This window comes from Triticum dicoccoides, chromosome 3A, assembly GCF_002162155.2.
Source record: "Triticum dicoccoides isolate Atlit2015 ecotype Zavitan chromosome 3A, WEW_v2.0, whole genome shotgun sequence".
Lineage (NCBI taxonomy): Eukaryota > Viridiplantae > Streptophyta > Magnoliopsida > Poales > Poaceae > Triticum > Triticum dicoccoides.
The window spans coordinates 640,570,455-640,583,180 of record NC_041384.1 but is presented as its reverse complement, the minus strand read 5'-3'; the positions used below and the strand labels follow the sequence as shown (position 1 = coordinate 640,583,180).

At 46.8% G+C, this 12,726-nt stretch overlaps 1 protein-coding gene across 1 annotated transcript; it reads right to left on the bottom strand.

Annotated features, from left to right (window-relative positions):
• Positions 1-6,404: 6,404 nt before the first annotated feature.
• LOC119272723 (GRAS family protein RAD1-like) lies at positions 6,405-8,161 on the bottom strand. The gene has a single exon (XM_037554140.1). The coding sequence runs from the start codon at positions 8,159-8,161 to the stop codon at positions 6,629-6,631; it is 1,533 nt and encodes a 510-aa protein (XP_037410037.1). The 3' UTR covers positions 6,405-6,628.
• Between the last annotated feature and the right edge of the window lie 4,565 nt (positions 8,162-12,726).

Genomic DNA, 12,726 nt, shown 5'->3' with positions numbered 1-12,726 from the left:
TAAGAAGAAGACGGACGTGGGCGGTAATATTACCGTCTATGAAGTTCGACTTGTGGGAAAGAGTCTTTTCACAAGTTCAAGGAGTTGACTACGATGAGAATTTCTCACCTGTAGCAATGCTTAAGTCCGTCGGAATCATGATAGCATTAGCTGTATTTTTCGATTATGAAATCTTACAGATGGATGTCAAAACAAGTTTTCTTACCAGTTTTCGTAAGAAAAATTGTATGTGATACAATAAAAGGTTTTGACGATCCTAAGAATGCTAAAAGGTATGCTAGCTCCGGCAATCCTTCTATGAACTAGAGCAGGCATCTCGGAATCGGAATATATGTTTTGATGGAGTGATCAAAGCTTTTAGGTTTATACAATGTTTGCTAGAAACTTGTATTTACAAGAAAGTGAGTGGGAGCACTACAACATTTCTGATAAGTATATATGGATGACATATTGGTGATCCGAAATGATGTAGAATTTCTAGAAAGCATAAACGGTTGTTTGAAGAGTGATTTTCAAAGGAAGACCTGGATAAAGGTGCTTACATATTGGGCATCAGGATCTATAGAAATAGATCAAGACGCCTGATGATACTTTCAAAGAACGCACACCTTGACATGTTTTTGAAGGATTTCAAAATAGATCAGTCAAAGAAGAGGTTCTTACCTGAGTTGTAAGGTGTGAAGTTGAGTAAGACTCAAAGCTTGACCACGGCAGAAGAAAGAGGAAGGACGAATGTCGTCCCCTATGCTTTTGTCATAGGCTCTATACGGTATGTCATGCTGAAGTACTGCACCTGATGTGTGCCTTGCCACATGTCTGGCAAGAGGGTACAAAGGTGATCTAGGAGTAGATCACCGGGTAGCGGTCAAAAATTATCCTTAGAGGAGTAAGGAAATGTTTCCCGGTTATGGAGGTGATAAAGAGTTCGACGTAAAGAGTTACATCGATGCAAGCTTGACACCTATCCGAATAGCTCTGAGTAGAGATACCGGATACGTATAATGGAGCAACAATTTGGAATAGCTCCAAGTGGAATGTGGTAGCAGCATCTACGATATGACATAAAGTTTTGCGAAATACATAGGGATCTGAATATGGCAAGACACGTTGACTACAACCTCTCTCACAAGCATAACATGATCAAACCCAGAACTCTTTGAGTGTTAATCACATAGTGATGTGAACTAGATCATTGAGTCTAGTAGACTCTTGGATGTTGGTCACATGGCGATGTGACCTGTGAGTGTTAATCACATGGCGATGTGAACTAGATTATTGACTCTAGTGCAAGTGGGAGACTGTCGGAAATATGCCCTAGACGCAATAATAAATTGGTTATTATTATATTTCCTTGTTCATGATAATCGTTTATTATCCATGCTAGAATTGTATTGATAGGAAACTCAGATACATGTGTGGATACATAGACAACACCATGTCCCTAGTAAGCCTCTAGTTGACTAGCTCGTTGATCAATAGATGGTTACGGTTTCCTGACCATGGACATTGGATGTCGTTGATAACGGGATCACATCATTAGGAGAATGATGTGATGGACAAGACCCAATCCTAAGCCTAGCACAAGATCATGTAGTTCGTATGCTAAAGCTTTTCTAATGTCAAGTGTCATTTCCTTAGACCATGAGATTGTGCAACTCCCGGATACCGTAGGAATACTTTGGGTGTGCCAAACGTCACAACGTAACTGGGTGGCTATAAAGGTACACTACAGGTATCTCCGAAAGTGTCTGTTGGGTTGGCACGAATCGAGACTGGGATTTGTCACTCCGTGTAAACGGAGAGGTATCTCTGGGCCCACTCGGTAGGACATCATCATAATGTGCACAATGTGACCAAGGATTTGATCACGGGATGATGTGTTACGGAACGAGTAAGAGACTTGCCGGTAACGAGATTGAACAAGGTATAAGGATACGATGATCAAATCTCGGGCAAGTATCGTACCGATAGACAAAGGGAATTGTATACGGGGTTGATTAAGTCCTTGACATCGTGGTTCATCCGATGAGATCATCGTGGAGCATGTGGGAGCCAACATGGGTATCCAGATCCCGCTGTTGGTTATTGACCAGAGAACGTCTCGATCATGTCTGCATGGTTCCCGAACCCGTAGGGTCTACACACTTAAGGTTCGATGACGCTAGGGTTATAGGGAATAGATATACATGGTTACCAATGTTGTTCGGAGTCCCGGATGAGATCCCGAACGTCACGAGGAGTTCCGGAATGGTCCGGAGGTAAAGATTAATATATAGGAAGTATGGTTTTGGCCACCGGAAGTGTTCCGGGCATCACCGGTAGTGTACCGGGACCATCGGAGGGGTCCGGGGGTCCACCAGGTGGGGCCACCAGCCCCGGAGGCCTACATGGGCCAATAGTTGGAAGGGACCATCCCCTAAGTGGGCTGGGGCGCCTCCCCACCAAGGCCCATGCGCCTAAGGGGAAGAGAGGGCAAACCCTAAGGGCAGATGGGCCTTAAGGCCCATGCCTGGTGCGCCTCCCTCTCCCCCTCCACTTGGCCGCCACCCTAGATGGGATTGGGACTAGCCGCCACCCCTAGGGAGGGAACCCTAGGTGGGGCACAGCCCCTCCCCTCCCCCTATATATACTTGAGGTTTTGGGTTGCCATACACACGATTCAATCTCCTTCTTGGCGCAGCCCTACCCCTCTCCCTCCTCGTCTCTTGCGGTGCTTGGTGAAGCCCTGCTGGAGTACCACGCTCCTCCACCACCACCACGCCATCGTGCTGCTGCTGGATGGAGTCTTCCCCAACCTCTCCTTCTCCCCTTGCTGGATCAAGGCGTAGGAGACGTCACCGGGCTGTACGTGTGTGAGGTGCCGTCCGTTCGGCACTAGGATGATCGGTGATTTGGATCACGATGAGTACGACTCCATCACCCCCGTTCACTTGAACGCTTCCTCTTAGCAATCTACAAGGGTATGTAGATGCACTCTCCTTCCCCTCGTTGCTAGATTACTCCATAGATTGATCTTGGTGATGCGTAGAAAATTTTGAATTTCTGCTACGTTCCCCAACATGCTTGTACAGTATAAGCACCTTATTTAGAAAAGAATCAACTAAGCAAGGGAAGAGACAATATATCGACATGCGAGGGGAGAAGGAAAGTGACAATCTATATAAATGGGAGAGGAATAAGGGAGGCGACAAAAATACTTAGTATATCAACCATATGAGGTTAGGGTGAGGATGGGATGATTAAAATGGACGGAGTACGATTTTGTTTATAACATTTTAACATGGATAGAGGGAATTGTGGAATACTCTCATATGGCTAAACTAGATATCTAGTATAGTACTAGGTCATGTCTACTAAACTCGTGCACACAACGCAAATATAGAATCTTATATTAATTAAATGAATTAAAGTTTCAACAATGACAAAATTTAACAAACCCGCTAGCATTTCATTTTAGTAAGTTGGATGTCCTGGTAAAAAGTAGTTGGATGTAACCAGCAAAACATCAGCTCTTATCTTACATCATTTTACGTTATAAAATTAAATTACTAATGACTACGTCTTATCTAACAATGGCATCAGTTCAACTTAACAACAGCAAACCAGTAGCATATTAACTGATTAGTTGAATGTAAAGATAGCAAATAAGCAGCATCTTATCTCATACTAGCATCTTATGTTATAAACTTAAATTACTAACAATTGTGTGTCTCTTCTTAATTATATGAAATAGTTCCATCTTATCACATAAATTAAATAACAATATATCATCTTATCTTATAATATTGAACAAACATATTACCGCTCGCAAATGGAAGAACGTCATTTTCAGTATGTCCAAAGTGGCTGATAATCAACTTAATATGCTTATGTAGGTGTTTAATTACATGATAAGAAAGAAGAAATCAGACGTATAGATATTTTCTCAAGAAGTTTACAACTTATGAGTGTATGGGCATTTATGTGAGCGTCCGTGTTTGTCCTGTGTATTTCAACAAGAGAGTTTACAACTCAAAAAATATATTTTCAAATTGAATATCATCAATAGAATTTTTTTATAAGATTTGTAATCCTCAAATCTGTGATATGGATATGGAGAGAATTTATTTGTTACTCCCTCCGATCTATATCAATTGAACTTCTTTTTGGCAAGAACGACCATGCTTATAGTGGCATCATCGTTCTCTCTTGTGCAAGTGCATACCTAGTTATGGGCTGTTGAGACTCCACTTCTTCTAGCGATGGATATCTCTTGTTCGGTTGAGACCAATTTGTACCAACTGGTCATAGGTCACCACACTAGCTTTGAGCCAAGTACAACATTCCAACCGAGTAGACCTTCTAACAGTAATATGTAAGATTATGGAGAGCAATATATCTTCCTTCATCATTTCATCTTCGTAAGGTAGATTGGCATTAACACTTTCCCCTTTTTTGCACCGACCCTTTCCCTTAAATATATACGCAACATAACAAAGTATATGGTTAGGGTAATGGCTAGCTAATGGTCAACTCTTGTGTCCACTAAGTACATACGGTTTGGATTGACCTGCCTTTTGCGTTAGGGTCAATCAAGCTGATTGATCCTTTGTTTGCTCCAAAGGTAAGAAGAAACACAAAATCATAAATCACTAGTGATCCAATTTTAATTTATAATCACGCTAGTTTTACCTTACATGAACCACATAATGGAACATGGCGAATTGAGCAATATGCCTCTAGATTAATGTTCAACAGTTAGCAGCGGTTGTTTACAAAAACTTAGTGGACATAGGTTAAACAAACACGGAATACAAAAAGTTTATAATACACTTCAATATCAATGGCTGGATTTAGTTGGTGTTCTAAACCACACTCATGGAGTACCATGATACCGTAATAAATCTAAAAAAAACTCAAAGATAACTGAGACCTATAATAAAATCGTCACATTTGCAGTGTAAAAAGTAGTGCTATTTATTTATTCTTAAAATTAAAATCAAGTGGAGAGAACGAAAAAGTTTTGAAAGGAATTATATCGATCAGCCAAAATACATATACAAAAATTGTCAAGCGGTACGATCACTATGTGGAGGGCCTTACAATAATAATTTATACAAGTGTTCAAGCACACGCAATACCTTGAACATCCTCTACGCATACTCCTCCTGTGAGCTTCTATTTATTTATCCACTCTATATGTAGATATTCTTTCTTCCCGGGCTCTCACCTCATCACCTCACAATCTCACATCCAGTCCATTCATGGATAGTATGGACATCCCAAAATCTAAAAAGTGGCTGCACGCTAAACGGAAAGAACGAGCGGCCGGCTCCGCCACACACATGCATGCGAGGTTTTTGTCTGTTAGTGCATGTGATTGATCATTAAATGCTTTCAGATTTATTATATCCGGTGAACAACAAAGCAGATTCATGTATATTTATTCCGGTTCTTCAATTTTTAAAAAGTCATATCTTTCAAACCACGTGTCGGAATTCAGATTCGTCTTCACCGTTGGGTTCGTCGTGACGAAATCTTTGAAAGCAGATCCCATATGGATATGTATCAATGAAATTTTTTTGATGCCAACTTTGATGATATATTTGTGCAACTTTAGTACTATATTGTGCAACTTTAATACTACATCGTGCAACTGTTTTCCAAAACTAATGTTTAGAGCTGCACCTTCGTATGAGGTTGCAACCTAACAACCACGACAACTTTGATGTGCAACTAATCTATTACCCCGACGAAAGTCGATATGCAACCTCCTCTTGTAATGTAGTCTAGTCGCACATATATTGATATTTAGTTGGCTTGTAATCTAGTCTAGTTGCACATATATTGATATTTAGTTGGTAGGAAGAATAGTTGCACACATATGTGCTCAGTTGGCTTATAATTTAATCTAGTTACACACACATGGATGTTTAGTTGGCAGGACTATTTGGCACACACATATGATCAGTTGGCGCGACAATATAGTCTAGTTGCACACACATTGATGTTTAGTTGGCAGGACGATTTAGCACACACATATGCTCAGTTGGCGCGGCAATCTAGTCTAGTTGCACACATATTGATGTTTAGTTGGTAGGACACTAGTTGCACACACATATGCTCAATTGGTGCGGCAATATAGTCTAGTTGCACACACATTGATATTTAGTTAGAAGGACTACTGGCACATATATATGCTCAGTTGCCGCGGCAATGTAGTCTAGTTGCACACATATTGATGTTTAGTTGGCAGAAATACTAGTTCGTTGAAACATCCTCATACGGGATCTACTTCTGAAGAGCACGTCGTGAGGGTTTCAATGATGAAAATAGATTTAAATTTCGACACGCGGTTTAGAAGATATGTCTTTCATAATTTTAAAAACCAAAAATTAATGCATAAATGAGGCACTAAACACATGCATGCAGCGGCTGTCCAAACAGGCACTAGTGCGAGTGGGGCCCGATCAGGTGGCTGTTTCCTTCATTTTCTTTTTCTGAACGTGAAAGAGACAGGTACTTTCCTTATTTACCCGGCCACTGGATCATACTAGTGGGCAGTCCGCCGCCCACTAGACGCGTCCAATGGACATTGTGAAGTGGTCCGCAGAAATGTCCGGCCGGCGAGAGGCTGTGATCAGTGTCTCTAGCATTTCCAGCACGAGGCGGCGATGACGGGCTTGCCCTTCCATCCAAGCACTAGGCACCCCTTCTCCTCGGCCACCGTGTACCCGCTGCCGCCGGCCTTCTCCTCCAGCCACTCCCGCGCCTTGGCCGCCATCTTGATCGGCATGGACTGGAAGCCCGCGCGGCTCATGCGGCGCCGCCACTGGTCCGCGCGCTCGTGCCGCTCCACGCGCGCCGCGCCCTCGCACCCGACCACGTTGCGGATCTCGGCGCCATAGTAGAACTGCTCCACGCGCGCGCGGCGGGCGTCGTAGCGCGGGAGAGCCGCGTCCAGCGCATCGAACAAGGCGGCGTAGTAGTGGAGCGCCTCCATGAACCGCCCGAGGAAGAATGGCCCGTTGTGTCCGGCGTCCTGTTCCACGAGCACGTATGCCTTGGGCGACAGCTTGCGGATGGTCTGCAGCATGGAGTTGAGCGCGCTGCGGCTCTCCTTCACCACGCAGGGCAGCTCCAGGACGCTGTTGATGGCGACGGCCTCGTGGGCATCGATGCAGAGATCGTCAACGTGGAGGCTCTCCAGGGTGCGGTCGATGGCCCTGAACTCGAGGCACATCCCGAGCTCCCCCGGGTACGCCTCGATCTCGCGCCCGACGGCCCTCATGGTGTCCACGCGGGCGCCGACGCCGGTGACGCGCACGCGTGCCGGCTTGCCGCCGGCCCGCGTTGCAAGGCCGTCGAGCAGGGGGCGCCACTGGTGGCCGCGGTTGAGGCCCATTGTCATGCCAAGATCAACCACATGGACGTTGCTCTCTCCATCGAAGGCTTCCAGGATGGACGCGTTCGCCACGAAGTGCGCGAAGCGCAGGTACGGGCACAGCTCGTACGCCACGGCGAGCGCCTCGCCGCGAGCTCCGTCAAGGCACGACGACCGCGGGACACTGAACGCCATGCTCGCCGGGCCCAGGGCCGGCGGGTGCGCCAGGGCCAGCCGGTCCGCCAGGCCCTGCAGGAAGCACGACGCGACGCGCTGGAACGCCGTGCCGTGCACGGGCGCGCCGACCTGGAGCTCGCGCAGCAGCGCCGCCGCCTGTGCGCGGTCGCGGCACGCCGCAGCCTGTGCGCGGTCGCGGCACGCCACCGCCTCGGCGCATGCAACATGAAGCTGCATGAGCCGCATGCCGTCAGCCCCGCTGCCACCGCCACCGGCCCCGACATCTCCTACAGCGACCACAGCCTCACCTGCTTGTTCCTCATATCCACCACCGGCCACCGGCGGCGAGTGCTCCAAAGCCTCCATGGCCTCCACCTTCTGCTTGCAGGTCTCAAGGACGTCGCGGAACTGCTTCGTCTTCCTGACCCGCGACGACTCGAAGTCGGCCTGCGCAGGCGGCCATGAGGCGTTGTACGGCGAGCTGAGGTAGTCGACCTTGGTCGCCTTGGGAGCCCGGGGGCCGAGCTCCAGCTCGACGCCTTCGAGCGCTACCATTCTGTGAGGATGGTCATAGTCTAGCTCTTGATTAGTGCAAATTGAAGCACCTTCCTGTGTTTGCATGAAGTAGGGAAGGGGTTGGTTGCCATGCCCACCATTTACGTGTGTGTGTGTGATGAACTGGCTAGTTAACTAGGTCTTTGCTGAATTTTCTCTATTTTGGACCTAGCCCAATAGCAGTTTAAGAAATTCTTAATAAATTCTAAAGATCCACGCAACCCATTCGTGCAAGCCAAGAGGTGGAACTAAAGTTTAGTCTCACATTGTTAGTTTAGAGGGAGTTGGACCTCTTTATAAGAGATGCTTTTTCTCCACATGTATGAGGATGAGAACAAGAGGGACATCCACGCGCGCTCCTCCTCCGCCGCCCGCCTCGCTGCGGGTTGCGGGAATGAGCGGATGTCTAAATTTTGCCACGCACGACGGGTATACGAAAGGTCACGCGGAAGCTGAAACGTTTTTGCTGTACTAGAGATTGAATACAAATGGCGCACCTCTTCGCCTGCCGCCTGGTCGTTTCGTCTCCCTCGTTCTCTTCAGCTCCCGGTGCAGCCTCTCGCCTCCTTCTCCTGCGCCTATAAAAGGGAGGTCGCTCTTCTTAGAGAGACGCACCAGAACCTCTTCTTCCTCTCGCCTCAAGTTCCTGAGCACTGCGTCACTGCTACTACGTTCTTCCCCATCCCGGCTTGCGGCGTGCACCGCAGATCGAGACAGTAGGCCTTCGGAACCGCACCTTTTGAGTCCTGTACGGGAGAAGGGTGATAAGGTTTTTGGGGAGCGCTCAGCGCGACTACTGACTTCTTCGTCACGGACGCCCCGGACTTCGACGACTACTTCCCCAACGACGACTTCTTCCCCGACGTCGACAACCTCCTCGACGACATGGCTGCCAGGACACCGACCCCAACACCGGTGCATCTGCTCCCGTTCCGTATGTTCTCATACTCTTTCTGTTAGAGGTTCTGTCACAACTTCTTGCTCTAGTGTCCGTTCTAGATGTGTTCGGTTCTAGTTCATATATACAGATGCTATTTACCTTCTCTCTATCGAATTGCATGACTTGTTTTATCTCTGCTATATTAGTCATGCTTTATCTAGTATTTCTGTCAATAAAATCATTCGGAAAATTGATCATATTTCCAACAATCCAAAAACGTTATTATAGGCAATTTACCTTGAGTGGTTTTGCTGCTTCCATGAGACCTTCTATGTTTGAGGGTATCCACTATAAGAGGTGGCACATGAGAGAAGTCTTATGGTTTCAAACGATGAGTTGCTATGACGCCACTCTTGGCAAACCTGAAGGAGAGCTTGATGCTCAACAGGCACAAGCTTTTTAGAAAATGGATACTCTGTTTAAGGCTGCTCTCTTGAGTGTTCTTGATGAGAACATAGTTGATGCTTATGCGTCAATTGATAATGGAAAAGATATGTGGGATGCACTCGAGGCCAAGTTTGGGGTCTCGGATGCTAACACTGAGTTTTACATCATGGAGCAATTCTATGATTACAGGATGACTGAAGAGCGCTCCGTGGTTGAGCAAGCTCATGAGATACAGTCATTTGCTAGAGAACTTGAGCACTTCAGTTGTATGCTACTAGACAAGTTTGTTACCGGAGGTATCATCACTAAGCTTCCTCCTTCGTGTATGAACTTTGCTACCTTACTGAAACATAAGAGATAGGAGTTTTCCGTCCCGGTCTCATTGGCACTCTTGATGTGGAAGAAAAGGCGAGAGCAAAGGACACAAGTGCTCGAGGTATTGAGGGAGGATCTAGTGCCAATCTGGTACAGAAGAAGAACTTCCAGCCCCACAAGTTCAAGAACAAGGGCAAGTTTGATGGTAAAGCAAAATTTGATGGGAAGAACAAGGTTGTGCAACACACGAACTTCAAGAAGAAGAATGACAAGAAGAAAGGTGTTTGTCATGTGTGTGTGGATCCTGATCATTGGGCTCCTAGTTTCCCTAATCGCTATGACAAGCGTCATCCTGGGAAAGGCGGCAAGACCGCTAATGTTGTCATTGGAGACATTGACATGAAGGATGCTGGGTATGGTATATTTCCTACTATTCTTTCAGTATTTCATTCTCCTGATTGGTTGATTGACACGGGTGCTAATGTGCATGTATGTGGTGATATTTCCATGGTTTCATCTTATCAGACCGCAGGAACTTCAACCGTGCTGATGGGCAACGGTTCAAGTGCTTATGTTCGTCGTGTTGGCACGGTCGATCTGAAGTTTACTTCAGGGAAGATCGAGCGGTTAAAGAACGTGCATTATGTCCCCTCCGTCAATAAAAATCTTGTTAGCGGATCTCTTCTATGTAGAAATGGCTATAAGCTTGTCTTTGAGTCAAATAGATTTGTAATATCCAAGTATGGAACCTTTTGTCGGTAAAGGCTATGAGTCAGGAGGCCTGTTTCGTTTATCCTTATCAATGGTTTGCAATAAAGTTGTTAATCATGTTTACAACAATACTGAATCAAATGTGCGGCATTCACGTCTTTGTCATGTTAACTTTGGTTGCATGTTGCGACTAGCGAAGTTGAACTTAATCCCTAGTTTCACCATTGTCAAGGGATCCAAGTGTCAAGTGTGTGTGCAAGCTAAGCAACCTCGTAAGTCTCATGTGACTGCGGAAACGAGAAATCTTGCACCACTAGAACTCATACATTCAGATCTATGTGAAATGAATGGTGTTTTGACAAAAGGTGGAAAGAAATATTTCATGACGTCAATTGATGACTCCACTAGATACTGCCGTGTGTATCTTCTGAAATCTAAGGATGACGCTTTGAACTTTTTCAAGATCTATAAAGCTAAAGTGGAAAACCAACTTGATCAAAAAATCAAGAGGCTTAGGTCCGACCGGGTGGAGAATATTTTTCCAATGAATTTGATGCTTTTTGTGCGGAACATGGTATAATCCATGAGAGGACGCCTCCCTATTCACCTCAGTCAAATGGGGTGGCCGAAAGAAAGAACTGTACTCTAACAGATTTGGTTAACGCCATGTTAGACACATCGGGTCTCTCCAAGGCATGGTGGGGGGAGGTGATATTGACTGCATGTCATGTCCTAAACTGAGTTCCCACAAAGAATAAAGAGATAACTCCACTCGAGGAATGGGAGAAGAAACGATTAAAACTCTCTTATCTACGAACCTGGGGTTGTTTAGCGAAAGTCAATGTGCCAATTCCAAAGAAGCGCAAGCTTGGACCAAAGACTATTGAGGGAGTCCTGGATTAGGGGGTATCCGGATAGCCGGACTATATCCTTTGGCCGGACTGTTGGACTATGAAGATACCAGATTGAAGACTTCGTCCCGTGTCCGGATGGAACTCTCCTTGGCGTGTAAGGAAAGCTTGGCAATACGGATATGTAGATCTCCTTCCTTGTAACCGACTCTGTGTAACCCTAGCCCCCTCCGGTGTCTATATAAACCGGAGGGTTTAGTCCGTAGGACCAAGAACAACAATCATACCATAGGCTAGCTTCTAGGGTTTAGCCTATTCGATCTCGTGGTAGATCAACTCTTGTAATACCCATATCATCAATATCAATCAAGCAGGAGTAGGGTTTTACCTCCATCGAGAGGGCCCGAACCTGGGTAAAAACATCGTGTCCCCTGTCTCCTGTTACCATCCGCCTAGACGCACAGTTCGGGACCCCCTACCCGAGATCCGCCGGTTTTGACACCGACATTGGTGCTTTCATTAAGAGTTCCTCTGTGTCGTCATCGTTAGGCTTGATGGCTCCTTCAATCATCGATAGCGATGCAGTACAGGGTGAGACTTTTCTCCCCGGACAGATCTTTGTATTCGGCGGCTTCGCACCGCGGGCCAACTCGCTTGGCCATCTGGAGCAGATCGAGAGTTACGCCCCTGGCCATCAGGTCAGGTTTGGAAGTTTAAACTACATAGCCGACATCCGCGGAGACTTGATCTTCGACGGATTCGAGCCCCTGCCGAGTGCGTCGCACGGTCAGGATGAGCATGATTTAGCTCTGCCGTCGGATAGTGCTCTGGAGATCGCACCCGCAACCGCTCTGACCCTCAATCCGGAGCCTATGGCGCCATCTGTGGACGGGTGGCTAGACCCCACCACGGAGGCCGCAGTTTCAGCAGCGATCGAGCCGAGTACTGACCTTACCCTTCACAAGAGCCGTGACGCCAAACTGCCGGATTCTTCCCCGGCCACTGACTTCGAACCGCCTGCACCCGTGCCTATCGAATCCGACTGGGCGTCGATCATGGAGTTCACCTCCGCGGATATCTTTCAGCACTCGCCCTTCGGCGACATACTGAACTCATTACGGTCCCTCTCCTTGTCAGGAGAAACCTGGCCGAACTATGTCTGGCAGGATTGGGATGCGGATGACGAAGAAATTCGCCGCCCACCCACCACCCACTTAGTAGCCACTGTCGATGATTTGACCGACATGCTCGACTTCGACTCCAAAGACATCGACGGTATGGACGACGATGCAGGAGACGAATAGGAACCACTGCCCACAGGGCACTGGACAGCCACCTCATCCCATGATGTATACATGGTGGACACACCCAAAGAAAACGACGACGAGGAACGGAAGGACACCGCGAAGGATCGTTCCCTCGAGAAG

Bases quoted from the DNA above. Each gene is read 5' to 3' on its own strand.
- LOC119272723 (XM_037554140.1), bottom strand. From the start codon at position 8,161: ATGCAAACACAGGAAGGTGCTTCAATTTGCACTAATCAAGAGCTAGAC.